The 27327-nt window shown below is 35.0% G+C and overlaps 12 protein-coding genes, 4 non-coding genes and 1 pseudogene across 18 annotated transcripts; 7 read left to right on the top strand and 10 right to left on the bottom strand.

The window, feature by feature from the left end:
• Positions 1 to 211: 211 nt before the first annotated feature.
• On the bottom strand, positions 212 to 940 carry F17E9.5 (DUF7087 domain-containing protein). The gene is made up of 2 exons (NM_069011.5): positions 795 to 940; positions 212 to 661 (listed from the first exon to the last, which is right to left on the bottom strand). The coding sequence occupies exons 1-2, from the start codon at positions 873 to 875 to the stop codon at positions 254 to 256; spliced, it is 489 nt and encodes a 162-aa protein (NP_501412.2). The 5' UTR covers positions 876 to 940; the 3' UTR covers positions 212 to 253.
• Positions 941 to 2225: 1285 nt separating this feature from the next.
• On the bottom strand, positions 2226 to 4073 carry lgc-5 (Neurotransmitter-gated ion-channel ligand-binding domain-containing protein; the record flags this gene model as incomplete). Its single annotated transcript, NM_069010.5, has 9 exons — positions 2226 to 2425; positions 2466 to 2595; positions 2640 to 2751; positions 2799 to 2892; positions 2938 to 3159; positions 3206 to 3443; positions 3598 to 3710; positions 3771 to 3940; positions 4004 to 4073. The coding sequence occupies 9 exons, from the start codon at positions 4071 to 4073 to the stop codon at positions 2273 to 2275; spliced, it is 1302 nt and encodes a 433-aa protein (NP_501411.4). The 3' UTR covers positions 2226 to 2272.
• Positions 4074 to 4645: 572 nt separating this feature from the next.
• Positions 4646 to 6822, bottom strand: lgc-6 (Neurotransmitter-gated ion-channel ligand-binding domain-containing protein; the record flags this gene model as incomplete). Its single annotated transcript, NM_069009.3, has 9 exons — positions 4646 to 4798; positions 4841 to 4973; positions 5031 to 5142; positions 5201 to 5294; positions 5387 to 5608; positions 6010 to 6247; positions 6296 to 6408; positions 6456 to 6625; positions 6780 to 6822. 9 exons carry the CDS (start codon positions 6820 to 6822, stop codon positions 4646 to 4648), a joined length of 1278 nt encoding a protein of 425 aa, NP_501410.3.
• Positions 5351 to 5488, top strand: F17E9.17. Its single transcript, NR_056307.1, has one exon. It is a non-coding gene; the product is annotated as an Unclassified non-coding RNA F17E9.17 (non-coding RNA).
• Positions 6823 to 8585: 1763 nt separating the features above from the next.
• Positions 8586 to 9951, top strand: F17E9.14 (annotated as a pseudogene). The gene is made up of 6 exons: positions 8586 to 8792; positions 8840 to 9006; positions 9052 to 9185; positions 9268 to 9535; positions 9584 to 9761; positions 9809 to 9951. Coding segments are annotated over exons 1-6 (1097 nt in total).
• A 466-nt stretch (positions 9952 to 10417) lies between these two features.
• his-34 (Histone H2B 1) lies at positions 10418 to 10786 on the bottom strand (the record flags this gene model as incomplete). Its single annotated transcript, NM_069008.1, has 1 exon — positions 10418 to 10786. The coding sequence occupies one exon, from the start codon at positions 10784 to 10786 to the stop codon at positions 10418 to 10420; it is 369 nt and encodes a 122-aa protein (NP_501409.1).
• Positions 10787 to 11039: 253 nt separating this feature from the next.
• Positions 11040 to 11423, top strand: his-33 (Histone H2A; the record flags this gene model as incomplete). The annotated part of the gene is made up of 1 exon (NM_069007.1): positions 11040 to 11423. The coding sequence occupies one exon, from the start codon at positions 11040 to 11042 to the stop codon at positions 11421 to 11423; it is 384 nt and encodes a 127-aa protein (NP_501408.1).
• Positions 11424 to 12042: 619 nt separating this feature from the next.
• Positions 12043 to 12453, bottom strand: his-32 (Histone H3; the record flags this gene model as incomplete). The annotated part of the gene is made up of 1 exon (NM_069006.5): positions 12043 to 12453. One exon carries the CDS (start codon positions 12451 to 12453, stop codon positions 12043 to 12045), a length of 411 nt encoding a protein of 136 aa, NP_501407.1.
• Positions 12454 to 12774: 321 nt separating this feature from the next.
• his-31 (Histone H4) lies at positions 12775 to 13086 on the top strand (the record flags this gene model as incomplete). Its single annotated transcript, NM_069005.3, has 1 exon — positions 12775 to 13086. The coding sequence occupies one exon, from the start codon at positions 12775 to 12777 to the stop codon at positions 13084 to 13086; it is 312 nt and encodes a 103-aa protein (NP_501406.1).
• Positions 13087 to 13239: 153 nt separating this feature from the next.
• Positions 13240 to 13932, bottom strand: lys-10 (LYSozyme; the record flags this gene model as incomplete). The annotated part of the gene is made up of 1 exon (NM_069004.3): positions 13240 to 13932. The coding sequence occupies one exon, from the start codon at positions 13930 to 13932 to the stop codon at positions 13240 to 13242; it is 693 nt and encodes a 230-aa protein (NP_501405.1).
• Positions 13933 to 14708: 776 nt separating this feature from the next.
• Positions 14709 to 15092, bottom strand: his-30 (Histone H2A; the record flags this gene model as incomplete). Its single annotated transcript, NM_069003.1, has 1 exon — positions 14709 to 15092. One exon carries the CDS (start codon positions 15090 to 15092, stop codon positions 14709 to 14711), a length of 384 nt encoding a protein of 127 aa, NP_501404.1.
• Positions 15093 to 15345: 253 nt separating this feature from the next.
• On the top strand, positions 15346 to 15714 carry his-29 (Histone H2B 1; the record flags this gene model as incomplete). Its single annotated transcript, NM_069002.1, has 1 exon — positions 15346 to 15714. The coding sequence occupies one exon, from the start codon at positions 15346 to 15348 to the stop codon at positions 15712 to 15714; it is 369 nt and encodes a 122-aa protein (NP_501403.1).
• Positions 15715 to 16801: 1087 nt separating this feature from the next.
• nssp-43 (SnoaL-like domain-containing protein) lies at positions 16802 to 17545 on the bottom strand. Its single transcript, NM_069001.3, has 2 exons — positions 17285 to 17545; positions 16802 to 17184 (listed from the first exon to the last, which is right to left on the bottom strand). The coding sequence occupies exons 1-2, from the start codon at positions 17531 to 17533 to the stop codon at positions 16927 to 16929; spliced, it is 507 nt and encodes a 168-aa protein (NP_501402.1). The 5' UTR covers positions 17534 to 17545; the 3' UTR covers positions 16802 to 16926.
• A 2150-nt stretch (positions 17546 to 19695) lies between these two features.
• spig-13 lies at positions 19696 to 20665 on the bottom strand (the record flags this gene model as incomplete). Of its 2 annotated transcripts, none has more annotated exons than NM_001392348.1 (4): positions 19696 to 19835; positions 19881 to 19964; positions 20348 to 20521; positions 20565 to 20665. In NM_001392348.1, the coding sequence occupies 2 exons, from the start codon at positions 19962 to 19964 to the stop codon at positions 19788 to 19790; spliced, it is 132 nt and encodes a 43-aa protein (NP_001379884.1). The 2 variants fall into 2 exon arrangements, with proteins under 2 accessions (NP_001379884.1, NP_001417860.1); NM_001430922.1 differs by having other exon boundaries at positions 19788 to 19835; positions 20565 to 20657.
• Positions 20666 to 24391: 3726 nt separating this feature from the next.
• F35H10.15 lies at positions 24392 to 24450 on the top strand. The gene has a single exon (NR_056306.1). It is a non-coding gene; the product is annotated as an Unclassified non-coding RNA F35H10.15 (non-coding RNA).
• Positions 24392 to 24450, bottom strand: F35H10.16. Its single transcript, NR_056305.1, has one exon. It is a non-coding gene; the product is annotated as an Unclassified non-coding RNA F35H10.16 (non-coding RNA).
• A 513-nt stretch (positions 24451 to 24963) lies between these two features.
• Positions 24964 to 24984, top strand: 21ur-14517. The gene has a single exon (NR_056304.1).
• The last annotated feature ends 2343 nt before the right edge of the window (positions 24985 to 27327 follow it).

Below are 27327 nucleotides of genomic sequence, written 5' to 3'. Positions count from 1 at the left end.
ATAACCCAGTATTTGCTCAAAAAGTTGATAGTTACGATAGTTTTTAAGTAATCACAGAAGCCTCTCTTCGGACTAACCACAACAAAATATTACTCTTACAACAAGATGCTCACTCTTCTGAAACTACAGTAGAAAAGAGCACTTAGTTTTTCCAGGTTTTTTGGCGACCGAGTCTAGCAGAATTTGCAGATTACATTCCTGATCAAAAAGAGCAAGTAAAAACTTTTATTTCAAAAACCCCCAAGTATTCTTTCTACTGTGCTGGTGGAGCTGCAACTGGATCCTGGGCTGGTGGTGCAGTGGCGGCTGGGTCTTGTGCTGGAGCTCCAGATTGTCCCTTCTTGAACTCATAAGCTTCAATTCCGAGTTGTCCAACAGCGGCGAGCACGTGGATGAGCACGAAAAGTGAGAAGAATGCATGCCCAGAAACACACAAGAAGACGAAGATACCAGCAAGAGCTGGGACAAGAACCAATGCGGCAGACTTTCCACGAACTTCATTGTCAGACGAGGTAAGAACCTTGTTGATCTCCTCGCGACCATCAATGTTGAGAGCAATGTTGTGCGATGAGACGGCAACTGCTCCACCGAGGAAGATGAAGTAGAATAGCTTGGCAAGGAAATTGCAATCGCCGAGGGAACCGAACAGAACCATCAGGAGCTGCAAATATTTCATGATGTTCTATACATTCTGGAAAACGGGCAAAAGACCAAGAGCCAGGACAAGTCTTTAGAGGCCAGCCCTTAAAAACCAGGACCAGTCCTCCGAGGACCACGAACGGCACAGAACGAACCTCAAATGAAGCACACACGATGACGGCACCACGAGCGTAGAGCACGTACTTATTGAACTCGTACGGTGGGATTTGATCCATTGCAGAGAAGTAGTCGAGTGAGTAGAGAATCGGTGATTCGAGCAGAGACTGATTTGAATTACACATTTTCCGATCTTTTATACGGACGGATCTAGGGCAGATTGACCGTGGAGATAAAGAAAGGTCGAGGTTGAAGCGGAGAAAAAACAACCTTTATAAAAAAGTTTCTGGATGTTTTTTGGAATTATTTTTGAAATAAAGTAAAACATCACGGTCATCGAAAAAGAAATTAAAGAATTTCTAGTTCATCCGTTTCATGTAATTAAACAAGCTTTTTTAGTCACTTGAGGGAAGCCTTGTTCAATTATGAATATACCGATAACCGCGTGTTTTTAGCCAGCTGAATGCTTTCTAGTTGGCCTGGAGAATATATATAGGCCAAATCCAATAACGTTTGCGGAAAAAAAACATTTGAGAAAACCAAAACCTAATTTACCCTAATTTATAAAACCATAATTTATTTTGAAGTTAGTTTGCTGCAGGTGCGATAGCTTTACCATCCCTCACTCTGACTGCTTGACTTTTTGCACACATTAGAAAAAAAGGGGGTTAGGGTAGCTTTACCAAGGCGGCAAAGACAAAAATTGACATACTTGGTAAGCACTGAGTGTCTCTGCGATGCTTATATCCAGCGAGATAGATAGAAACATTATACAAAATCAATAGAATAGTCTTGAACAATGTAGAAAACCTAATTTAAAAATGAATGAGACTGATTTCATAGCCACAATGACTGAAAATAGAAAGACTCTTCCATTTTCAAGCACTTGCAAGTTGCAGGTAAGCTTATGGTCTGTTGTCACGTGACACCTAAGTTTTAATTGCCAAAAATAAATTCACAAAGATTCATTTACTAGTTTAATGACAGTTTCGTAGACAGATAAAACCGATCCAGTTCACAAAGAACCTATTTTCAGAATTTAGATAATTTTCACTTTTTCGAATTTTTGAAAATTCCCCGAAATTTTTTTAAATTTTGCTTTTTTTATAATTCTTGCAGTAATAGTTATGTTTTGATCATTTTCATATTATAGTGAATTTTCAACTCAAACGAATCACTTTGAAACAAGTTATTGTCAAAAAACTAAAATTGGATAGAATTATGGCCGGCACTGTAGAAGGCCTAGGGACTCTTGAAAATTTGTCAACCCCGCAGAAAACAATACTCTAAAAAAGTCCAAACATTCCATGTTCTCGCGCAGGAAAGTTGTTAATATAAATTATTCTTCACTAAAACCGATCATTTGTTTTGAGGGTGCTTTAGAGACGTTTTAAATATTTTTTAATTTACTGTCAAACAAGTACCCAATTTTTGCCACTAGGACTATCTATCCCTATGAATTGATCAAATTTTTTAAACGGGTAAATATAAATTTATTGAAAGTTATTTTTGATTTTTATTTCCAATATACAATTGTTATTACAACATTGGCAACTTGAAACAGAATAAGACACATTAGATCAGTTTTATCCAGAATTTTGAGCCAGAGCAACTGATTTTCATTAATGCGAGACATTTCTTGCAGAGTGTCACGAACAAGAAACGCAGTCTAAAATATATCAATTAATGTTCAAATCATGGTGGTTTACCTTATGTAATGACGACTTCAGAAGAGAAACAGGCGCAATGATGTTCTCGGGAACATCCATACTGGATACAGAACTGGTTTTAGAAGGGAATTCTTCCCTCATACAATCACATAGTACGAGACATCGTAACCTATTAAAAAGTAGAGATAATTAATTAATTATTCATATATTCACCATTTTGGAGGGCACGTTGCATTTGTGTGAACATGATGATGAACATGTTGAATAACAATTGCAGCAATTGTAGCTGCAGTAACCACAAAAATTTCAGCAATAATATAGTTGCCTACATTTAAAATAATAGATGGATAAAAATAATTAGACTTCATTTACCTAGTAATGGAAGACGCGAGGCTTTGGGCATCATATCGGAAACTAATTGAAGCATCATTGAAATTGCAGCAAACATATTCAAGCACAGCTCAACCTAAAAACATGAATTAACAACCTCCTTTTAAGATTATTCATTCACTCTAGAAAGGCGTTCATTCTCATTACTGTTTGGTGAGAAGAGTCCAAATATTGTAATGGTGCATAAAATGAAAGTGGGAGCCTGAATAACAAGTACATAATACACTGGTTTTCGCTGCAATGTAACAGTGTATGTAATTTCAGAAAATGAAGTTCCTAGCGAATATTCAAATGAATCGGTGCGGAATGCACGAATTGACAAAAGTTCCCATTCACTGTTTCCCTGTAAATAGTTTAATGCTTTCAGTGGGAAAATTAGTTATGCTCACTTCAAATCTTCCCCTCAGTGGAAGAATCTCGTCCACCGATGACTGTACAACAATAACAGTTCGATCAAACGCCCATGACCCCATTGATATATTACATTCTTGAACATCATGTGGAAAATCTTGAATGTTTAGTGGACAAGAAGTGCTTACAACTGCTGGAAGACTTGTACGGATTTCTCCATTATAACGAAGATCTGCCATTTGCATATCTTCATCGAGAAGAGATTCCACTGATAATCTAAAATGAATATTTATATGAAGTAAATAAGAACTCAGAATGGGATTGCCTATTGTCTGCCTCTTCACTCGCCCTACTCCCTTTGAGCCAGTATTGTCAATTTTCGGAGATGTTTTCCGGACGAGAGGCAAAAAGGCGAGAGTTAAAAACTTACCTTTTTGTGAAAATAACATCTGGGACCCAAACTCTGCTAACTGAGATTTTTATCCATTCTCGATTATAATCAAACAATGTTCTATTCCAATGAAGAATCGGATCGTACCATTTCTATAGTTAAAACTTTTATTATCTTCCTTACATTCCAAAATACATAAAATCTAAACTTACCAACAAAAACTCTTGAGAAAACAAAATGGTTTCTTGTGTTTGATCCATCGACAATAAAAGAAATGTATTTGGAGTTATAGTGACAGTTGTCAGTGTATCAGATGGCTTAACGTTTACGTCATATGTTCGGTTAAATAGCTCTTGTAGTAATACCTCGGTATTTGACTCCACTGTAAATATAAACAGTTGGAAATTACAATGTCATTGTTAAATAAACTCAACAATTAATTTACCATTTGTTGTGTTACTTCCAAACGTGCGTAGCACTAAAAAAGTTAGCAGTGAATTTAGTAGCCAGGACATTCAAGAAAAATAGAGGTACACAAAGTGAGTCTAGTTCATAAAATAAATAGGTCGAGACAAAGTGTGGGAACGAAATGGAAATGATGCGGAAATGTACACAATATTGTCGGTGTCAGAATGTAGGTCTATGGGAAGGTCAGGAATCAACTATATGAAAATAATCTGAAAATAGTTGGTATATTAAACACTCAAATACTTTTATTGTTGCCGATAATAATTTTTGGACTTTTTGAAAAATGTAGAGCAATCTTTCAAGATTGTATGTTCGAAGCTTTCAAATATGCAAATACAACCAGTTAAAGTATAATTAGAATTAAAAAATCTAGATTTGAAATTATGATAGGTACGAGCTGTACTTTTTGGCTATAAATAAATATATATATAAATGAAAATATTTACGTTCGACATTTTTGGAAATAAGTAGCAATTTTAAATGATTTTCTCAATGTTGCTGCTCCACTTTCGAACTGCAATTATTGTATATCCAACTAAAGAAAAATTGAAAAAATTTATTTCTTCATTTGTTTCCTTAAATTTGCATTTTTATAATTCGAAAATGTATAAAATCATATTTATCTCCAAAAAACTGCTGTAACGACAATATTAGCAACTTGAAACAGAAAAAGACACATTAAATCAGTTTTGTCGAGAATTTTAAGCCAAAGCAATTGGTTTTCACTTATTAAAGACATCCGTTGGAGAGTATCACGAACTAGAACTGCTGTCTGAAATTGAAAATGTATTGTTAAATGCAGAAACTAGATTACTTGATGTAATGATGACTTGAGAATAGAGAATGATTGAATCGCGTGCTCTGGAACATCTACACTGGAAACAGTACTTGCTTCTGATATAGAAAATCTTCTTCTTCTGCATTCACAAAGAACTAAACATCGTAACCTGAAAGAATTTAAAGAGGTGTTTGTGAAACTAGATCTTTTTTAAAAGATATTTTACCATCTCCGTGGCCGAATTGCACTTGTATGAACATGATGATGCGTTTGTTGGATAATAATTGATGCAATTGTTGCTGCTGTCACAACAAAAATCTCCGCAATAATATAATTTCCTGTAAATTATTTTTAAAAAATGTGAAAAACGAAAATTCTGAAAATAATTAGTTATACCGAGTAATGGGAGACGAGAAGCCTTGGGCATCATATCGGAAACCAATTGGAGCATCATTGAAATTGCAGCAAACATGTTCAAACATAGTTCAACCTATAGATACTTTAAACTAGTGTTACTTCAAAGAAATCCATTTAAACAAGATATCACACCTTGCTTAAAAATGCTATTCACAATCTACTCACCTTTGAAAGTCGCTCATCCTCATTACTATTCGGTGTGAAAAGACCGAATATTGTGATAGTGCATAAAATGAAAGTGGGAGCCTGGATAACAAGTACATAATAAACTGGCTTTCTCTTTAATGTGACAACATATGTAATTTCAGAAAACCATTCTTCTAATAAAGTGTCATAGCTGTCGGAACGGACGGTGAGAATTGATATGAGCTCCCATTCGCTGTTTCCCTGGAAGTTTTTTCGTACTATAACCTAATACCAAAAAAACTAAAGGCGGACTGATGATGATAGGGGTTTGCTTTAAAATACCCAAAATAATCTGAAATTCAGAAATATCACAAAAAAAAAAAATCGAGAATGAATGGAAATTCATCTAACTACTAATGTAAGTAAGCAAGTTTGTTCTCCATTTGTGATTAATATCCTTTTTTGAATTTTCTCTAAAGTAAGAACTGTAAGATCAATTAGTCATTCGCTCCGTCATATTAAACCAATGTGTGCGGGGTTCTGATTCGGTAGTAAAGCGTGTCGTTTTAGATCTAACTCTAGAGGTATTTCTTTCGGAGGAAACCCCACATTCATGATTCATGACATGACCGCACTCCAAATTTGAAAGTGATTCACGATACCTCAAATCTTCCTTTTTGTGGTAAAATCTCAATCGTTGAAGACTGGACCGAAAGAAATCTTCTATCAAATGCCCATGATCCCATTGAAATATTACACTTTTGAACATCATATGGAAAATTGTCAATTTCAAGCGGGCAAGGTGAACTAACAACTGCAGGACGACTTGTACGGATTTCTCCATTATAACGAAGATCTGCCATTTGCATGTCCTTATCAAGAAGTGGATCCATATCGATTCTAAGAAAATGTTTTTGAAAATCAAAATAGAACCTCGAAATCCTTTACCCATTTGTAAAAATAACATCAGGGATCCAGGCGCGACTTGCGGATATTTTGATCCAATCATTTTCATAGGAAACTGCAGATTGATTCCAATGAAGTATTGGATCATACCACCTCTGAAGAAAAAAAGGATTTAGACTAACAACAAATAGAAAAGGTTCACCAATAAAAATTCTTCGGAATACTGAATGGTCTCCTGAGTCTGATCCATAGATAATAAAATAAATGTATTTGGAGTTATTGTAACCATTGTTAAATCATCAGATGGTTTCATATCCACATCGTAAGTTTGATTAAATAATTGTTGAAGGAGTGTCTCCGTATTCGATGTTTCTACAGTAACGTGGAATAAAATACTTTTTCTATGTATTAATATTGATTTTCAGAATGAGAATCTAGTTCATTTTTCAAAGAATTTCGAATTATTCACGACATTATTCAAGAAAAAACTTCACATTTATGCAGTTCTAATAGGGAAAAAACTTACCGAGAAAAGCAACAGCTGTCAAAAAACGTAGAATCCATAACATTAGTAATAAAAGGCAAGAAATGAGCATTGTGTGAGAGAAAAAGGGGTCGAGTTACCAGAAGTGACCCCATTTTGAAGGTGAGTCTATAAATATGTAATAGTGTATATAATATTGCTGAGATGAAAACAAATTGTGGGAATTTAATAGAAATTGTATACAAAATATATATTAAAATAAGAGTTCATCGGGCGCAAGGTTTAATGAGCAATTTTGTTGAAAGCTACACAAATGATTGATTTATGATCCACTTGTTGGATCCCGCGTTTTAATTATCTAAGTTATCCCTATGTGTAATGTATCAAATAAACTTTTAAAAAATTCTTCCGTTTGAGAAAAGTAAACATTCATAATTTTTTGGGGTTTTTTTTTGAAATTTCTATATCCGAAGAATATAACTTCGCTAGAAAGGGATTAGTTATATGACTATAACCAAAAAATGTATCAACAAACTTGAGTTAGTGTAACATTGAATAATATTTTAGAATAAATACAGACGCAGAAAAACATCCAATGGAATACATAGAATCTGGAACAATTAAACACAATTAAAAGTCTACGTTCTAGCAAGCTAACAGGTTATATCAATTGAAATTATCGAAATAGAGACCAATTGTACTCAAATTTTTTGAGTTTGTAAAATTTTTCTAGAATGTTTGACCTACAAACGCTGTTATTCCATAACAGACAGAAACCTAGATTAATTTGAAAATTAGGAGAAATCCGATGATATTGAAAAATAAACTTATATAACATGCAAATCAAATTGGAAATGGTTGTTATGCTTTCAATCTGTTGGAAGCGGATGTTTTTAATAAGAGAGAGAGACAGTTGAACATGAAAAATAAAATATACTGCTCATGATAATATAACAGTTCAATAGTTTAACTTTTTTGGTTTCTCTACTTGGTTTAATAAAGTTATTTAATATTAAAAGCACAAAAATAAAATCGAATAAATAAGAAATATAATCAATCGAATTGTATATTTTCAGAAAATTCTGAATTTTTGAGATATTTCAACATATAAAAAAGTCATCTGTCTACCATCTCAAATAACTTTTTCAATGCTATTTTAAATAACTTATAATTGGAAGTTTGTATTATTCACAAGATCATAACTCAAATAAAACTAGGGTTACGTGATATGCAGTTCTTCTTTCTTCTAGAAGATATTTCAAGAAAAATGAAACTTTTATGTTGATCAAATAAAACGTAATTTTTCAAGACGATCCATTATTGTGATCACTGTAAAACACATTTCTAATAATCAAACTATGAAGCTTCAAATATGAAACATCACATTAATTTAACTATTCAAATTGAATCAGCACATTTAATTTCATCATTTTAGTCAGAAAAGTGAATCAGAAGATGTCTCTCGGGATAAATTGATTTTCTGATTTCAAAAATATTATTTCTATTAGCATCACACTCTCATTAGTAGGAAATATTCTTATTTCACTTAATACTAGCTTTCTGTCTTGTTTATTCAGTTTCCATTTTACCCACTTGACAACAATCAGAATGTGTGGAATCAATAGTCTTTTTCTAATTTAATGTTGAGCATATCTTTCAAATATCGTATTTCTTTTATCAATATGGCTGCAATACTATAGTTTCAGACGATTTTGTTTAGTTCAAGATATCTAGTTTTGGAATTAAAAAATTAAAAGATTTTAATAGGCAATCAGATAAATTTCCGTTGATATAACAGAAAGTCACAATGATTAAAAGTAAAGTTGCGGAAATATCAGAAATTTCCAGATGACAGTGCTGAAAGGTTCGGTGTGGATAGCACTCACGTCGTTTATCGATTTGGCAGCTCTAAGCTTTTCAATTCCCGTCAATCTTCTTTTGTTGTACTGTATTTGCACAAAATCTGAAAAATCATTTGGTCGATACAAACATCTCATGGCTTGGTTTTCAATGCAAAGCATATTTTTTACGATTATCGCTTCTGTCACACACATGGTTAATCAGTATATTTTGTTTTCAGAGTGCTTAACCTTTTTTTGCAGTGTTTCCACACAATTGGAGGAACATTTATGATGTTTACTATAAGTAATCACTTGAATCTTCCATCATGGGGTATTTGGGCTTCATTAGGTTTATGTTGTGTATTTGTTGGATATGTTCTTTTGATTCTTAGTGCACAATTTGTTTTTCGGTATTTTGCAATGCACAAGTGAGTTATGCAATTGAACTCAATAATTAAAATAATAATTTATAGTAAAAAAATCTGAAATACTTTTCCGGCTGGCGTCGTCTATATTTCGTATTTTCAATGTTGATTGTAGCTGTTGTCTATGGAGGATGTGGCTTTGTAGGTATTAATCTAACAGCGGAAAAAGGTAAATTTATACGGTAAGTATATGTGAGCATTGGCCAGTTTTAATATTTCAATGATCAAATTGGTCATGGGATGATACGAAATTATGTAATTCAGAGAATCGATGGCCTTAGTTTATGAAGTGCCAGCTGAGCAAGTATATTATGTGGCAGTCGAATACTTTGTTCGAAATGAGAAGAATGAAAGAGTTCTCAATTACTTATCCATTGGCACTGCTCTTACACTAAACAGTGTATTTGGTGCAATGGTTATTGTGATTATTTATTGTGGAGTTAAAACCTACAAAGTGACACATAAAACTACACCCCAATTGTCTTCGCATATGTATATTCAAAAACAATTATTCACAGCACTTCTTGTTCAGGTAATTGCACCTTTGTTGTCAAAAATTGCAAACTGAAATTTTCAACAGACCCTTACACCAACTGTCTTAATTTTTGTTCCGTGTGCAATATTTTATGTTCTCCCACTTTTCGAACTTCCACTTGACGCCGACGCTAATATTCTCAGTATATCATTGGTTTTGTATCGTATGATTGACCCAATTGGAGTTTTGTTCACCATCAAGCCGTACAGGAATTTCTTGAAAAGTACATATAATTCTGAACATAAAAAACATTTTTATACTTATATTCAGAACTCTTTTTCCATCGTCTCGTTCGTCAAAATCGATGCAGTACAATAGAAATGAATGTTTCAAGTATATCGAGCCGGAAAAAAGAAAAGAAAGAAGGATCGTCAGATGAAACTTCTCCGCGATTTGATTCCATTCAAAATTAATTAATTTTTATCGATAAAACAAAAATAAATTGTTAATGAAATGAAAATTTTATTGGAACAACTCAATTAGGCCATGAGATGTTGTTCTGAAAGAACCAAATTTACAGGCCGTGACACAATTCGTAGCATGCTTTGTTTTGATAATATTGACTCATCGTATTCATAAACCCTTTACACAACCAAATTCGTATGTACAAATATGCCCCCGTAGATAACAACTAAAAACAAATTGGAGAATTACAAAATATGTAGTACGACATCCAACAAGCACTGCTAATACATGATTAAGATACATATATAATAAATTTAAAATGAAATTTAAAAAAATTGAACTAAAACTAACGGTTTTCATGACGTCACAAATATTACTAAAAATTTTATTGGAACAACTGATGGATTTTAGATGTATTGTGGCCCTAAAGAGGGCCGTTGGGTTCGGTGTAATTAGCATTGAGCATTTGATTGCTTACTTGCTGGAAGTGTACTTGGTAACGGCCTTGGTTCCCTCAGACACGGCGTGCTTGGCAAGCTCTCCTGGAAGAATCAAACGAACAGCGGTTTGAATTTCGCGGGATGAGATGGTAGAACGCTTGTTGTAGTGAGCAAGACGAGATGCTTCAGCGGCGATACGCTCGAAGACGTCATTGACGAAAGAGTTCATGATGGACATAGCCTTTGAGGAGACTCCAGTATCTGGGTGAACCTGCTTGAGGACACGGTAGATGTAGACAGAGTATGACTCCTTACGGGCATGACGTCTCTTCTTTCCGTCCTTTGGCTTGGTGACGGTCTTGGCGGCCTTCTTGGCTCCCTTTGCAGATGGCTTTGGTGGCATGATGAGAATGGACTTGTGACAAGTATAAAGAAATGGGGTTGTATAGAGATTATTATATACAAACAATGCGGTGGGAAGGCGGAGTCTCTCTGCAGGGACACATGTCTCACTTGCACCTGTACTGCCGAATGCACATAGACAATAGATGGTGTCTCCCCGATAAGACCCTCCCCCACCATCACCGCACAGAATACATAAAAAGGGGTCATTGAATACACCTCACCAGTTTACGAACAAAAACACTCAACTAGCAATGTCTGGACGTGGAAAGGGAGGCAAAGCCAAGACCGGAGGAAAGGCCAAGTCACGCTCATCAAGAGCTGGACTTCAATTCCCAGTCGGTCGTCTTCACCGTATTCTCCGTAAAGGAAACTATGCTCAACGTGTCGGAGCTGGAGCTCCAGTTTACTTGGCCGCTGTTCTTGAATACCTCGCTGCTGAGGTTCTCGAGTTGGCAGGTAACGCTGCTCGTGACAACAAGAAGACTCGTATTGCCCCAAGACATCTTCAACTTGCTGTCCGAAATGACGAGGAGCTCAACAAGCTTTTGGCTGGAGTGACTATTGCTCAAGGAGGAGTTCTTCCAAACATCCAAGCTGTTCTTCTTCCAAAGAAGACTGGAGGAGATAAGGAATAAATACTTGTCTCCAAATAATACAAACCGAACCCAACGGCCCTCTTTAGGGCCACATTTACAATAAATCCTCTAACATCTTATTAATAAACTTTTTTTCGAACATTTATTTTTTCTGGCTCGGAAAACTCATATATGCACAATATAGATTATGCATTCAATTATCTTCTTTTCACTTTTGTCAGTTTACTACCGTCATTTCACCTCCGGAACTTACTGGACCGAAATATGACGTCACTCTTGTTTTCCTATAGGAGCTGCACTGTATAATTATTGTAACGTCTTACTTCAAATATAAGGTTTCGTTATTTTTTGTCAACTGATAAAATGCTATGCTGACCTGTTTTGCAGAAATGAATAATCTTAAATTGTTTCTATTTTCAATGCAAATGCCGATGGCCAATTGCTTCTGGTATTATAACACTTTAATTTGAACTTTCAAGTTTGCAAGTTCCAATTCCAAAGAACATACAATAGACAAGAAATTATTTATTTGAGTTCACGAATACAATAAAAGTTTATTTCAAATTTGTTCAAGGTTCAAGGATAGTTGTGGCCCTAAAGAGGGCCGTTGGGTTCGGTTATTTGAGATCAAGCTTGTACAAAATATCCACAAAGACATTTAAGCACGCTCTCCTCGGATGCGTCTGGCCAGCTGGATATCCTTTGGCATGATGGTAACTCGCTTAGCGTGAATGGCGCACAAGTTGGTGTCCTCGAAGAGTCCGACGAGGTAAGCCTCGGCAGCCTCTTGAAGAGCCATGACGGCGGAAGACTGGAAACGAAGATCGGTCTTGAAATCCTGAGCGATCTCACGAACGAGGCGCTGGAATGGCGCTCTGCGGATGAGAAGCTCGGTGGACTTCTGGTAACGTCTGATCTCACGAAGAGCGACGGTTCCTGGACGGTAACGATGTGGTTTCTTGACTCCTCCTGAAGCTGGGGCCGACTTGCGGGCAGCCTTGGTGGCCAATTGCTTTCTTGGAGCCTTTCCTCCGGTCGATTTGCGGGCGGTTTGCTTGGTACGAGCCATTGCGTTTGAGATGAAAATCCGAGGGGACTGTGAAAAAACCTTTAGTCTGTCCCCTTTTATACGAAGAAGTGTAATATTGGGGTGAGAAGGCGGAGACCTCATTCATTCCCCTGCAGGGACACATCTCAGTGTTTGCATTCTAACCGAATGACCTATCTACAGAAAATGGAAGAGATAGAGAGTGAGAGAGTGGTACACCATGTGTCCTAACAGGATGGTTCAATGTGATCCCTCCTACATCCACCGCAGCTGGTATAAAAGACAGCCTCATTTCTTCATTTTTTCATCTCATTCGTGAGTCTTCAATTCAATCACTCAACAATGTCCGGACGTGGAAAGGGAGGAAAAGGCCTTGGAAAAGGAGGAGCCAAGCGCCATCGCAAGGTGCTCCGTGATAACATTCAAGGTATCACCAAGCCAGCAATTCGCCGTCTCGCCAGAAGAGGAGGAGTCAAGAGAATTTCTGGATTGATCTACGAGGAAACACGTGGAGTCTTGAAGGTGTTCCTTGAGAACGTCATCCGTGATGCTGTCACCTACTGCGAGCACGCCAAGAGAAAGACGGTAACTGCTATGGACGTCGTCTATGCTCTGAAGCGTCAAGGAAGAACTTTGTACGGATTCGGAGGATAATTCATTTATCTTCTGTTTTTCTGCAAACCCACCGAACCCAACGGCCCTCTTTAGGGCCACAAATGATATGAATTCTTAATTTGTTTTTTTTATTTTAATAAAATGTGAAAATATCAATTCCATGATTTATATACTCGTTAATATATATTAAACTTATGGAACATAATTCAAATCAACACTGACTCCACATGGTCCTTTGGTAGTTCCATGCCACTGATGAATTGTTGGTTTTTTCCATCCGCCGAAAGCTACGAATTTTGAGAAATCCTTGATTCCATCGTATGTTGCCCACCAAAGCATTAAATGAGATTGACCATGGTAATCCAATCCAACTATATCTTGCCAGTTGTAGTAGTTACTGTAGATTCCAACATGTTGTTTTCTAGCCTCGGCTTCTTTAACCATTTCTTCAATGAAAGCACGGTTATGAGCATGATTAGCAGGCCATGCAAGACGTTCAATATCCAACCAAAGGGTGGATACATGAGTACCAGCGCTCTTCAGAGCATCGAGAGTTTCTTTAACTTGGTTTGCAGCAGATGGACAATGAGATGCCAAACAAGGAAAAATGTATCCATCAACGTCAGTTAAACCAGCTGAAATTTTTCTACCGTTAACAAACGTATTCTTAAATGATTTATTTCCTTCTCTAGCGTGTTTAACATTTTGAATTCCAGTATGATCAAGAGTTCCAACAGAAGTAAATACTCTTGGAATTACGAAAGAATATCCATCTTTGTGAATACATTTAAATGTTTCAACTGAAACTGGTTGAATGAAATCAATTCCATTCTTGGCAGCATTTATTGTGGTTACAAGAATAAGAAGAACAATAAGCAACTTCATATCGCTTCAACTTATACTAGTGTGATTTCTCAATTCTTTATATACACATTCTGTACCGGAAACAATGCTGGTGTGACTTTCACATTGCAGAAACTTCAAAAATTCTTATCTTATGGTTTTTGAAAAGCCAATGAAAATATAGAGCAAAATGTGGAAAAGACTAAATTTTTAATTCTAATTTCTTATCATTGGGCACACTTCTTCATAACTCACAGATCAAAAGAGCTACTTTTTCGGACTTCGACCTTTAACAAAACATCTTTGATGCCAGTTTGAAACTATCAATATAAGAACTACAATCTTTACTGTTGCTATTTGGGTATGTCTATTTAACTTTGAATAGGTATTCCCTGTAATCCCCCACCCTTTCCTGTCATGTTTTATATTTTCTATGGGTTAATGAATATGCATATAAGCATGATATATTTTAGAAACATTTATAGCACAGCTTATTAATAATGTATCAAACAATATACTGCAAATATAATAATAAAACTGCGTGGTGTGTATGAACAGATTACAGGAAAATGAAACCTGAAGAGTGACGTCATATTTCGGTCCAGTAAGTTCCGGAGGTGAAATGACGGTAGTAAACTGACAAAAGTGAAAAGAAGATAATTGAATGCATAATCTATATTGTGCATATATGAGTTTTCCGAGCCAGAAAAAATAAATGTTCGAAAAAAAGTTTATTAATAAGATGTTAGAGGATTTATTGTAAATGTGGCCCTAAAGAGGGCCGTTGGGTTCGGTTTGTATTATTTGGAGACAAGTATTTATTCCTTATCTCCTCCAGTCTTCTTTGGAAGAAGAACAGCTTGGATGTTTGGAAGAACTCCTCCTTGAGCAATAGTCACTCCAGCCAAAAGCTTGTTGAGCTCCTCGTCATTTCGGACAGCAAGTTGAAGATGTCTTGGGGCAATACGAGTCTTCTTGTTGTCACGAGCAGCGTTACCTGCCAACTCGAGAACCTCAGCAGCGAGGTATTCAAGAACAGCGGCCAAGTAAACTGGAGCTCCAGCTCCGACACGTTGAGCATAGTTTCCTTTACGGAGAATACGGTGAAGACGACCGACTGGGAATTGAAGTCCAGCTCTTGATGAGCGTGACTTGGCCTTTCCTCCGGTCTTGGCTTTGCCTCCCTTTCCACGTCCAGACATTGCTAGTTGAGTGTTTTTGTTCGTAAACTGGTGAGGTGTATTCAATGACCCCTTTTTATGTATTCTGTGCGGTGATGGTGGGGGAGGGTCTTATCGGGGAGACACCATCTATTGTCTATGTGCATTCGGCAGTACAGGTGCAAGTGAGACATGTGTCCCTGCAGAGAGACTCCGCCTTCCCACCGCATTGTTTGTATATAATAATCTCTATACAACCCCATTTCTTTATACTTGTCACAAGTCCATTCTCATCATGCCACCAAAGCCATCTGCAAAGGGAGCCAAGAAGGCCGCCAAGACCGTCACCAAGCCAAAGGACGGAAAGAAGAGACGTCATGCCCGTAAGGAGTCATACTCTGTCTACATCTACCGTGTCCTCAAGCAGGTTCACCCAGATACTGGAGTCTCCTCAAAGGCTATGTCCATCATGAACTCTTTCGTCAATGACGTCTTCGAGCGTATCGCCGCTGAAGCATCTCGTCTTGCTCACTACAACAAGCGTTCTACCATCTCATCCCGCGAAATTCAAACCGCTGTTCGTTTGATTCTTCCAGGAGAGCTTGCCAAGCACGCCGTGTCTGAGGGAACCAAGGCCGTTACCAAGTACACTTCCAGCAAGTAAGCAATCAAATGCTCAATGCTAATTACACCGAACCCAACGGCCCTCTTTAGGGCCACAATACATCTAAAATCCATCAGTTGTTCCAATAAAATTTTTAGTAATATTTGTGACGTCATGAAAACCGTTAGTTTTAGTTCAATTTTTTTAAATTTCATTTTAAATTTATTATATATGTATCTTAATCATGTATTAGCAGTGCTTGTTGGATGTCGTACTACATATTTTGTAATTCTCCAATTTGTTTTTAGTTGTTATCTACGGGGGCATATTTGTACATACGAATTTGGTTGTGTAAAGGGTTTATGAATACGATGAGTCAATATTATCAAAACAAAGCATGCTACGAATTGTGTCACGGCCTGTAAATTTGGTTCTTAATCTCATACCTATCTAGTACTATTAATTTCAAAACATTTCAAGTTTAAACTTCCTGTTTCAGGAAATTACTATTCTACTTATTTCAATTTTTGTTCTATTCTTGTTTCATGATCTCTTCATTCAATTATTCCATGCGTCCTGATGACTCGAGGTTCTTCAAATAAACAAGAGTGACGTTTCAGCCACCCAGTTTTTTTCGTAGAAACAAGTTCAGCCACTTAGCACATTTTGTTTTCAGGAAAATGAGTTTTATTTCATTTTTGTGACGCCTTTGATTGACAGGGGTTTTTGGAATTTTATATATATCTCATATATCTCATATAAGTTATTAAATCCAAATATAGTGTTACAGTTTGAAAAACGTAAATTATTAGAGATTATTAGGGATAATGGCAAGATTGAAACGGCTTTTATAAAACACTTTATTTCAACAATTTTCTAGGATGATAAAGTCATGATGGCAAGAATAATATTTTGGCGTCTCAATTGTGCACATAGAATTCAACGAACTTTGTTATTGGCAGTAGAAGTCATTTATAATTTTTTATTTCCAAATGCTCAAATTGAAAGGTAGCAAATACGCATAAAAATGCCTACTCGCCTGCCTACAATTGTTACTTGCCTTAAAGTGACTTTCTAGAGTTATTCCTGCGCGTGGCTGGAAGTCCGACATTCAAATTTTAATGAAACAAGTGATACATATTATATTAACTCAGAAAACTGTTTATTCGATGACCAAAACCGAAATAAACACAATTACATACTTATAAAAATTCACACACACAAAGATGATTTCAATAGATGTCAAGTTATTATTTTCACATTCTTGTAGTTCTATTTTTTATAGTCGTACAAGTTCTCGTTGGTGAACAGACGATAAAGACGATGGTGACGTTTGGAGGTAACACGGCAACGTTGATAGATATGTGAAATATAGAAATTCGCAGAGTATTTCTCACGAATCGCAGTCACAACTGCTCCACCTTCCACACGAGATCTATCTTTATACAAGGTTGTTGTGTCCACGTTGAATTTAAGAGTTTCCAAATTCCCATTTCTTACAACATCGGCATTGTCATAGTCTACCAAGAACTGAAAATTACCAATTAATTTAAAGCTTCCATAGTTGCCAGGCACGCTTTCAAGCTCCCATGCCTGCCTGCCAGCCACTAGGCAGACAATTTCCGCATACCTTAATATCCATAATATTTTCCAATTGATTCTCCAAATATCCTTTAAAAGTCTTCACGTTTCCCTCATATCCACACATTGTATAGTTGAAAGATGGATCCAAAAGGTAAAGTAATGGACTGATTTCTTGACGATCAACAGCTATTTCAACAATTTTCATTATTTGATGAACCGCATAATTTGCAGTTTGATCTGCGGAACATGCTCCAAGAATGACCAACGAGAGGAGAAAAATGCGTGTGTTGAACATGTTTAAAATCCTGAAATGATTTAGATTTTATGATTAGACGTTGAAATTAAATTGAAATGCACGAAGTTAATTTAAAATTTATTTTTCTCGTAAATTTTAAAGATTAATTTAAAATTATCAGATTGTAAACTTCAAAATCCTAATTCTTGAAACGAAAAATAAATGTTGAGTTCAAATAAACTGTATAATGACGACTAAGCCAAAAAATCCTCAGATTTTATACTAAAAACTTTAAAATTGTAGCGGGGAGGGCAATAATTGGGAGCAGGAAACGTGTGAGTAGGTGGCTCTCGAGGGAGAAAGTAGGCGGAGCTAACATCTTCTGCTTTTCATTCTGATGATGTAAATGATGTTGAAGATGATGTTTGATGGATTAGTGAACGAAAATTAACGAACATCGGAAGCTGACAAGGTATTTTTGGATTTTAACAGCATCCGGTTTAAAGTTTGAAAAATCAAGAGATTCTAGTGAACTTTACGTCACTTATCTTCAAAGATGAAATTAAATTTGGAAAATTATAGCAGTTTGCCAAATTATTATCAATTAAAAATTACCGATTTTTAAAAGATTTTGGAGTACCTGCAAAACTCTAGACATGATGTCAATCTTTGGTAAACATGTGGGAAAATATTAAGCTGTAATCTCAACGGATTTTTCAAAATACCGGATTTGCAAAGTACTTGTGTTCATTTCTAAAAGTTGTTTGCTTATGTTCACATCTTACTGATGATTATCTTTGTTTTCTAAAAAAGGTTCAAATAGTCGTTTTGTAGGAAGAGGTGATTAGAAAAAACAATTTTTTCATTAATGTCAGTAAATGAAAAAGTATTCTGGTTGTAAATTAATGTGTTCATAAAAAACCTACTATTACATAAGCAATATCTTTGGGGATTATTATGTTATTGCATAAACACTAAAAATAATGATTTCTAATTTATCGTTTCGTTTAATTGTACAAAAAAATACGGCATATTTTAAATAGAGTAACATGTTGAAAACATTGTTAATTTTTCTGGAAGTTTACTAACTTGTAAGTATCCCGCCTACTAACAGGTGGAATATTTAGAAGTAAATTGGTGTTGAATTTCGGATTGTTTATAACAAAACCAAAGTTTAGAAGCTTGTCAATGTCATATTCAATTCAGGAACAAAGGAATAATATTTTGGGAACAGGCATGTGCGAATCATTTTTCTGCACTTTCGGAACATACAAAAATGCTTCCTTGAAAATGTTTATATAGAAACATAACTAACTATTTTTATTTACACATTTAGCCTTGCAATTTATTGGAAAGCTTTGGAAACTTTGGAAAAACTTTAAAAATCGCAGAAAAATTGTTTCTTTCAAAAACTCTGTTGAAAATTTCGACAATTTCCAGATACTCAAATCAAAAAAAAACCTCTCAAAAAGTACGTGAAAAGCTCCTTGAAATCTACTTCAAGTTATGAAAATTAAATTTCCCTGACTCAATTTTTCAATATCACTGTATAAGAAAGTGTAGAAAGGGAACAGCTGCTTTCAAAATAGAGGGTATACAAAATTCAGTAAAATACATTTTAAACTCACATACGCAGCTGAATAATGTTCCGTCATCAAACATTGAGGAATCATTTCCAACTACAAATTTTTAAGTTTTCCATTTTCAGACATCCCAATTATACATATAGTGTGAATAAAAAACAAAACAGGTGAAACAGGGAATTTTTCACGTTGAGATTGAATAATTTAACACAAAAGCCAGATGATGTTAGAAAAATTCTTGTGAGCTCTATTATTATGCAATAAATTTAACTTGATCAATTAATATAACTTCAATAGTTTGATTCAATAATGATTCATCTTGTAGACAACAAGAAGCAACTAGACATTAAGCTAATTTCTACAAAGTTAAAGGATCAAATGCAAAAACTCCAAAAATACAAATGAGCTCTCAAATCGAATTATCTCGAGCACGTTGATCCGAGAGGCATTATCATGTGCACTTCGTATTTTATACCGGAAAATGAGGATAAAAAAGGAAGGATCATGAGCTCAAATAAACAAAAAAACAGCGTCATACGAGAATGCATTCCAGATGATTCAAAATTGAATGTATTCAATTTAATCACGTATTACTGTTTGTAAAAAAAATTTTTATACTACGTGTCGCATTCGCATTTTATTTTACTTGAAACTTTATTTGATAATACTTTTCGATATTTAACCAGTAAAATTGAAATAATTGAAGTTCTTCCAAAAAGAAAATAAATTGATTATGCCGAGTTTAATGCGTTGCAGGTATCCATGATTTGTTGTTTGACCTAAAATTTAATTTTTAAATATCAAATGATAATTTTCTGATTAACCATTTCCAGTTCCTCTTTGGTAAGTTGGTCAGACACTATATCAAAATCTCCATCATCGATAAATACCGTTGAGTTACTTGCCATCTGAAATGTGTTCTAATTTTTTCGAGTTTAAGATATTATTTGCGAAGGGACTGTTTAGAAAAGTAAAATATACTTTATTCCTTCGGTCAAGGACGTCACTAGTACATTCGATCAAAAATGTGGTGGGCCAAAAATAATTAGAAATTGAATTTCAGAATTAGAAAAGGGATTAACATGTGCACTTGCTTCCGTTATTCAGAAAAAAATGTGTAATTCTAATGTTTGTAGAAATTGGGGTGAGAGGGAACTAGAAAATACTTTAAAACTTTACTGTAGTTTAAATTTTAAAATATTGTAGTATTAATAGAAACTGCGCACATTGCACTTTCGATGGTGAAAATCATGAACACTGTTCCTTAATTAAAGTTTTCAAATAAACTCACCCCAAGATAAATGATTGGCTCTTTGTGCACAGGATCCACTTCGATATCCCTTTTACTTCTCTTGCGAGCTCTTGTTTCAGAAGACGCAGAACTATCATCATCTTCATCAGAATTTGAACGAATTGCTGAATTATTAATGTAACTTGCTGTTGAGTTAGTCCATTCGGTTTCTTCCTACAATAATCGTTTTGGGTAAATCGAAAAGTGCAATACTTACACGACAAATTAATCGTTTCTTGTGACTTTTTCTATATATCACCCAACTTGAAGCAATTGTACATAACACCAATAACAAAAATAGATTACGCATTTGTATCTGGAGTTTAAAAAATCAAAATTTAAAAAATAACTTTCAAGATCTAAAAGGAGCGTAGAATGGTATTTGTTTGGGGTGACTGGAATTAGCGACATAAAATTGTTTCTCAACATTTCATCATTTGAAAAACGCAAAAACAGTTTAGTTACTAAAAATTGGAAAATAAATACACAGGCTATCGCAATAGAAAGAAGGCGGATCTATCAAAAAAGAAAATTCTGGAAAACACAAAACATGAGAAGAGGTTGTTGTGTGACTTAACTTGACAATAACTTTAATCGGCTCAAAAAAAAAGAAAGAAATTCAGTGAAGCGAGAAGAAAGTTGTATCCTCTAAGTTGTGGTCAAGGTGACACCTACACTGTAATTGTTTGGAAAATACGGGAGAAATGTTGAGGGAAAAAGAATGCAATTAGAACATTAATTGAATCAATTACAGATATTCCAATGTTCTCTTATTTTTTGTAGCAATAAATCTGGGTTTTTTTAGCAAAGAATGTTTTCCTTAGTAAAAACCAATTCTGTTGTCGATTCTGCCCCTTACGGAGCTATCCCGACAACCTTACAGTACTATAATATTGGTTTCCCATTGAATAGCCCACTATTCTTAACCAATATTCGTACTGTTATGTCATTCAATTATTATCTCTTTATTACATTTTATTCCGTTCAAATCCATCCATTATTCACCGAGATATAAACTTATCTACAAATATTCATATTCAAATCCCGCGCCACTATCTTATAGTAGCGCGATCGCGGCGAGACCCACGCGTCTCTAACTTCTTGGCATCGTGCCAAGTGCAACGACCCCCCGCGGTGACGTCAAATATGTTTGTCAGTTGCGAAGCAATTCCGGTGAAATCCACACGTTTCATTTTCCCAACGTGTTGATATTTATTAAGTTCGTTAGATATAATTCCTAAATAACCGTTTTGTACCATCCTTAGTCTAAATGACTCATAATACCATCATATTCGTCTGCAGAGGGTTTAACACCATCTATTAAGAACCTTTAATACCATCCTTTATTGTTCTTGAATGTATTTCCCTCTTTTTACTTGTTTTATCCTATTTAGAGTCCTGCTCTACCCACACGGGAGAGGTTGTATAATAAATAGGTTTTTGAGTATTACTTTGTTCGTATTACACCGCTTATCTTACACTATTCAGATGCTTTACTAGGACACACGGGGAGAGAGAGAGCGGTATCGGAGACGTGTTCGATACCGACTATTACCATTCCACACGGCCTCCACAAATTCTTCGTTTTCAGAAAAGAGGTTCAAATTACAATATCATATTTTGAAGGCTTTGTGAAACCGTTTTTTAGTTTGAAAATGCTTGCAAATACTTTCCCACCATGAAGAATACTTTCTCAAACTTATGTTTCTGCATATTTGTTAGAATTTTTCAAGTCGGAAAAAAGTAACAATAACTGAAAAGTGTGAAAATGAACAGGAAAATAATTTACACTTAAAGTGAAGTGGAGATAAAGTTAACGCGCCAAAATAGATCAAATAATCTTGACATTGACAGGACAAGAAGGAGGTGCAAAATTACGTGACCACCAGCTTTTCGGTGTTTGTATCAACAAGTCGTAGGGGGAAACAAGCAGTACAGAGACTATGGTCATGGGAAGAGACGCAGACATCGTCTGACAATGGTCAAGATTTGCTCTCGGAGCAAGAGCAACTGTACCAGGAGAGAGTAAGAGGAAAGTCTATATTTTATTGTGGTGTGCGTGATCCCCGCTTATGGTCTCCAAGACTCCATTAAGTTGCGATGTTTGTTAAATTGTTAACATATGTTTGTGCTTAAATATGTTTGAAAATAGGTCAAATTGTAGATTAAAATAGATCATGTGAATTTTTTCTTGTCTTAATATTACACAAGATCTACCTTCAGCCATCTTTAGATTTTTTTAACCATCAATTTTTATAGGATCCGTAATCAGTCTGTCTTTTTTTCGAGTTTTTGCCCAGTATTTGTTTTAGAATTTGACACCTTGTTGCTGATTATCAATAGATCATGTGTGACTATTTTTTCTATAGATGGTGAATTATAATCTAGCCGTAATCCAAATATGTATCATTTTCACACCAATCACTCCCACAATATCTTTCGGCGTGCTACATTATCCGTTATTGTTTACATGTTACGGTATTATGGTTGTGGTTTGTATTTATCTGTTTTTAATTTTTATATATTTTATTAGTTCTACTAAAATAGATGTTTAGTTTCAATTTATATTTTGCAAAAGTAATTTTGCTTTTTTTTTTGAAAAATTCCCATGGTTACTAAAATTTTTCATAACTCTACCGGCAGCACCGATTTTCTTGAATATAAATTTTAGAGAAGGAATATCCAGACTGGCGAGATAGAGTGAATAGTGCAGTTCACGTGAAGTCTGGGGTGTGCGGCTATCAAACATTTCCGGCAATCGGCAATTGCCGCACACCCCTGCTACAGATGCTGTAATTAATTAATATACTAGAACATGGCCTTAAAATTTAGCATTAAGCCTCTAAAAATTGCTATTTTTACGCGAAAAGAAACTTCAAACAAAAGTTTTAAAATGTTGCATTTATTTTTAGGACATTTTTATATTTGTGAGACTAAAAGCTATGTCTGGAAAAGTAGATTATTCCTATTTATTCAATTGATTTCCAAGATTCTTAAAATCATACCAGTCTTATATCACCTTTTAAGCATCAAGTTCACGCATTGTTTGAATGTTTTTGGCTTAACTTTTTCATAACTTGCATGTTCTAATCCAACTTTCTCCTTCGTTTACAGTGTCATCGCACGCGGGACTAATCTCAAACCGGCCCACTCCTTTTCCCGATTTCCTTTTTTTTTTTTTGGTTACAGCTTTCATCTTTTTTATCGTTTTCTTTTTCTGTTTTCTTTTGATCATTATTTCTTGTCTTTCATGCCAACAATTGGGATTAGACCCGAGCCGGTTGAACAAGGCGGATGCGCCCATCGGGAGACAGTGAAGATTCATGTTTCGGGGCAGCGGTACATAACACAAATACAAGGAATGTCTGGTTCTCCTCTTTTTTGATGTTTTCAATGATTTCAAAAGAGCTGAGAAGTGCAACCACATGTTTTTTAACACTTTATAACTGTAAAAAATTAACAATTAAGAATCGAATTTTTGAAAAGCTGAAAATTGACTTAAATTCGGGAGGCAACCAGTCTGATATTTTTAAAGTTCAATTCATGAATTTGTAATATGTTTTATGAAATATAGGTAATCGTTTTTTGTAAATTCTAATCTTAAATTCATTTTTCAAAAAAAATTCCATTCCATTCTACACTTGTAAATAGTTTAGAACCGGCAAGTTCTTTGCAAATTGGTAAATTTGAATTTCTGTTGGCTGCGTTAAATGCGCCTTCACATGTGAGTCAAACAAAACATTCACATTTTCCGCATTTTTCCGCATTTTTCCGATTGCCATACAACAATGCCCATTCGTTTTTTGTATTCTTACAATGAGTACCCAAACAGAACCAAGAGCTGTCATTGTTTTTTTTTACCGTTTCACACCTTTCACACGATCCGATTCAATTCCAAATCATTGCTTTTGTTTTTGGCTTTGAGCATTCAGAAAGATATCGAAAAGGTATAGAGAATGAGATGGTTGAAGGAAAAAGTGATTTGTTGTTGACTCGAGTGACCAAAAGATGCGTCCTTGCGGGAGGACACTATTGGGTTGCGAGGGAGAAGATGCACAATGAGTTGAGCGTTTGTTCAAACTTCTGTTTCCACACTTGGACTCTCATCTGGTCGGTGTCTACTTTTTCCTTTTGATCCGAGTATACTATACTTGTTGATTTCATTCATTCATTGTTTTTTATTTTACAAAAGAAAATGCGGAAGTTTTCGTGTTTCCTATGATTTTTTCTTACTTCAAACCCTCGTTTATTTTTGAATGTTTTGACCGTCTGTGCTCATGTTTCCAGATCTGCAACTGTAATTCGTTTTTTTGTTGCTTTAGCTAGTTAGCTTTCATTCTCAGCATTAGGACCTTTTTACTTTTTCTCAAAAAATCTTATCTGAGAATTAGGCAAATCTTTGACCAAACTTTGGCAGAGCTTGAAGAAGATTTGGATGAGGCAGTAATGCACAAGTTCAATCCAACTACAGGAATTTTCCTGTTTTCTTTGAAATCTGGAAAAATTTAACAAATAAAAATTCGTTTATTTTTTAATGTAAAAAAATCATTCCGGCTTAAATATAAAATTTACTGTTTCAAGCATTTCTTAAGGAAACCGTTAACTTTTTAAAACAATTATAAGAGAACTCTTAAGATAGTTATATAACGACTTTCAAGAATTATCTTTGACTTTACAATAATCTTAAAATTCCTTTTTTTTCAGTTTTCAGACGTTTCTGTCAATATTTTCAAAGTGTTCGGTCCAAATTTCAGCCAATTCCAGTCGTTTTTGTCTCATTTTTGTAAAACTATTTTTCACCGTATTGTTCTCTAGTAAAACTTGTATGTAAAAGAAAAAACGGCATGCAAAGTGTCGGATGTTTCCGTTTTTCTCCCACTGTCCATCATGAATTGTTTGCGGGATCCATTTCACTTATTTTCTCAAGGAAATTGAGGAAAATTGTAGAAAAGTAGGGCAAATCAGTTGTTGTGTTTAACTAATTTTGTCTAAAGTAAAGTATTGTCATTTGAATTCAAAATTTCCTGGGAACCTTATTGAAAGTTAATGTTCTCCTTTTTGGTATTTTTTTTTGAAACGCAACTCGAAAACGTGTTTATTGTTCTCACACAACAATTGCTTCTCTAAAGATATTAGAGAAGCAATTGTCAAAAGTGAACAAATTTCTTAATGAGATTTTTATTTTATTTTATTTTATAGTGGTTCAAAATTTCAAAAAAAATCCATTGTCTTTCAAAGAATTTTTAATGGCAAGTTCGCCACTATTTTTTTTTAATTAAAAGTTTTACTACTCCACATATAATTTAGTTTCATTAAGCGTGCATTTACATACATTTCTCAAATATTGGCTCCATTCCATCGTAAAATATTGATTTCAAAAAATGTATTACACGTTAAACTAAAAACAATCGCATCACGAATGAATTTTTGAGGATTATTCAGAAATTTAATCAGCATTATTCGCTTAATCGACTAATTAATTACTCCCTTTCCAAAAAAAATGCATGAAATCTCTTTTTTTTTCTCTCCAACTGATAACACACTTTTTTGTAATTGAACATGGGTCTCCTGCTCATTGTGAAGCTGGGGGCGCCGCGCGGTTTTCTGTCCGCATCGCTGCCTATTTGCATTACGTGACTGTCAATCGACGGCGCATCTTCTTCGTCTTTTTTCGCAGGTGCTCTGGGAGCAGCAGCAGGAGGAGTAGAAGCACCTTCCAATTAGTATTTGCCGTTTCGAAACATCCATTTTCGTCTGTATGTGTTGGATGTTTTCTTTTGTCCTTAGAGCAGCGACCTAAATTTGGAAACTGAATTTCGAAATAAAGGCATCTATATATAAAATCTATCGTATTTTTCAGTCTGGCATCTCAAGACTTTAATATCTAGAACTTATATCATGATTTTATATGAATTTTTATAAATTTAGAAAAATAATTTCAAAAAATAAATGACACTTCTTTGTCAGTTGATATTTTTTTGATAACTCGAAATGCTATTGAAATATGAGATGCCAAACTTGAGCACTTGAGGACTGAGAAAGCAAAAATAAGGTGTTGACCAAGTGAAAAAACTTGAGTTTGTTGTCTTAGGCTAAAATTTTGATTAAATTCAGACGTTATAGAGTCAGATACAAATCACATTGAAATTTTAAAAAAATCTGGTAAACATTTTATTCCAATTTCCTGCATGTTATGTACAAAATCCCTATCTGAAAATTGACATAATTCATTTTGTTCCAAAAACAAAATCATTCTATCTTCTTCTTATTCATTTCCAAGTCATCCTTCTTATTCATCTTTTTCAATTATTCGGCTGCCAAATTTGCCGCCAAATTTTAATGGATTTCTGTAGCAGCAGCAGTAGTTGTGATCTAATTTGTGATTTATTAATGGTCATTACCTTGTCAATTTTCATCTTTTTTACATTTATTCTAAATTTTTCTGTGGTTTTCTGCGGTCAATCATTTTTAAAACTATTTTTTTCACAAAACTGGATCTATCACTACTTAAAAACGATCCTTTTGTCTAGTCATAAGCCACTCAACTGCCACGTCATTAGAGTTCTCGCTGGAGCATCTTTCGCAAAGTTTGTTGAATGGGCTCGACACTAGGCTCAACAATCAGCTGTTCTGATCCACCCAGTTTCTCTATGATTAATGGAAATCATTAACTCTTTTTTTGAAACCAACCTTTTCTTTTTCCAATTTTTGAAATGTCAAAGTTCTGACCACTTTATTCAACATGTTTCAACTTTTATTTCTGCGTATCCGTGAGTCCATACCCAGAAGCCTAGTTTTCTCCTACTTTCCACCCATACTGTCCGTTGTCCATTGCAAACACCACACACGAGAAAAACACCACAAAAGGGTTCTAGTTTTGTTTGTTTCACTCTTGTTGCTTTCTCTTTTTCTTTACAACTTTTCGCTACTTCACACCCAAATGACTGTAAGAACAACTGTCTGAAACTAATAGGCGAAGT

This window comes from Caenorhabditis elegans, chromosome IV, assembly GCF_000002985.6.
Source record: "Caenorhabditis elegans chromosome IV".
In the NCBI taxonomy this organism is placed as follows: domain Eukaryota; kingdom Metazoa; phylum Nematoda; class Chromadorea; order Rhabditida; family Rhabditidae; genus Caenorhabditis; species Caenorhabditis elegans.
The sequence above is the reverse complement of the archived record's forward strand: the minus strand, read 5'-3'. Positions and strand labels throughout refer to the sequence as shown.

Excerpts from the sequence above, each read along its gene's own strand:
- F17E9.5 (NM_069011.5), bottom strand. The coding sequence starts at position 875 with ATGGATCAAATCCCACCGTACGAGTTCAATAAGTACGTGCTCTACGCT. Across the intron at positions 662-794 it reads TCGTGTGTGCTTCATTTGAG|CTCCTGATGGTTCTGTTCGG; the intron begins GTTCGTTCTGTG and ends AAATATTTGCAG.
- nssp-43 (NM_069001.3), bottom strand. The coding sequence starts at position 17,533 with ATGTTCAACACACGCATTTTTCTCCTCTCGTTGGTCATTCTTGGAGCA. Across the intron at positions 17,185-17,284 it reads AAAATATTATGGATATTAAG|TTCTTGGTAGACTATGACAA; the intron begins GTATGCGGAAAT and ends GGTAATTTTCAG.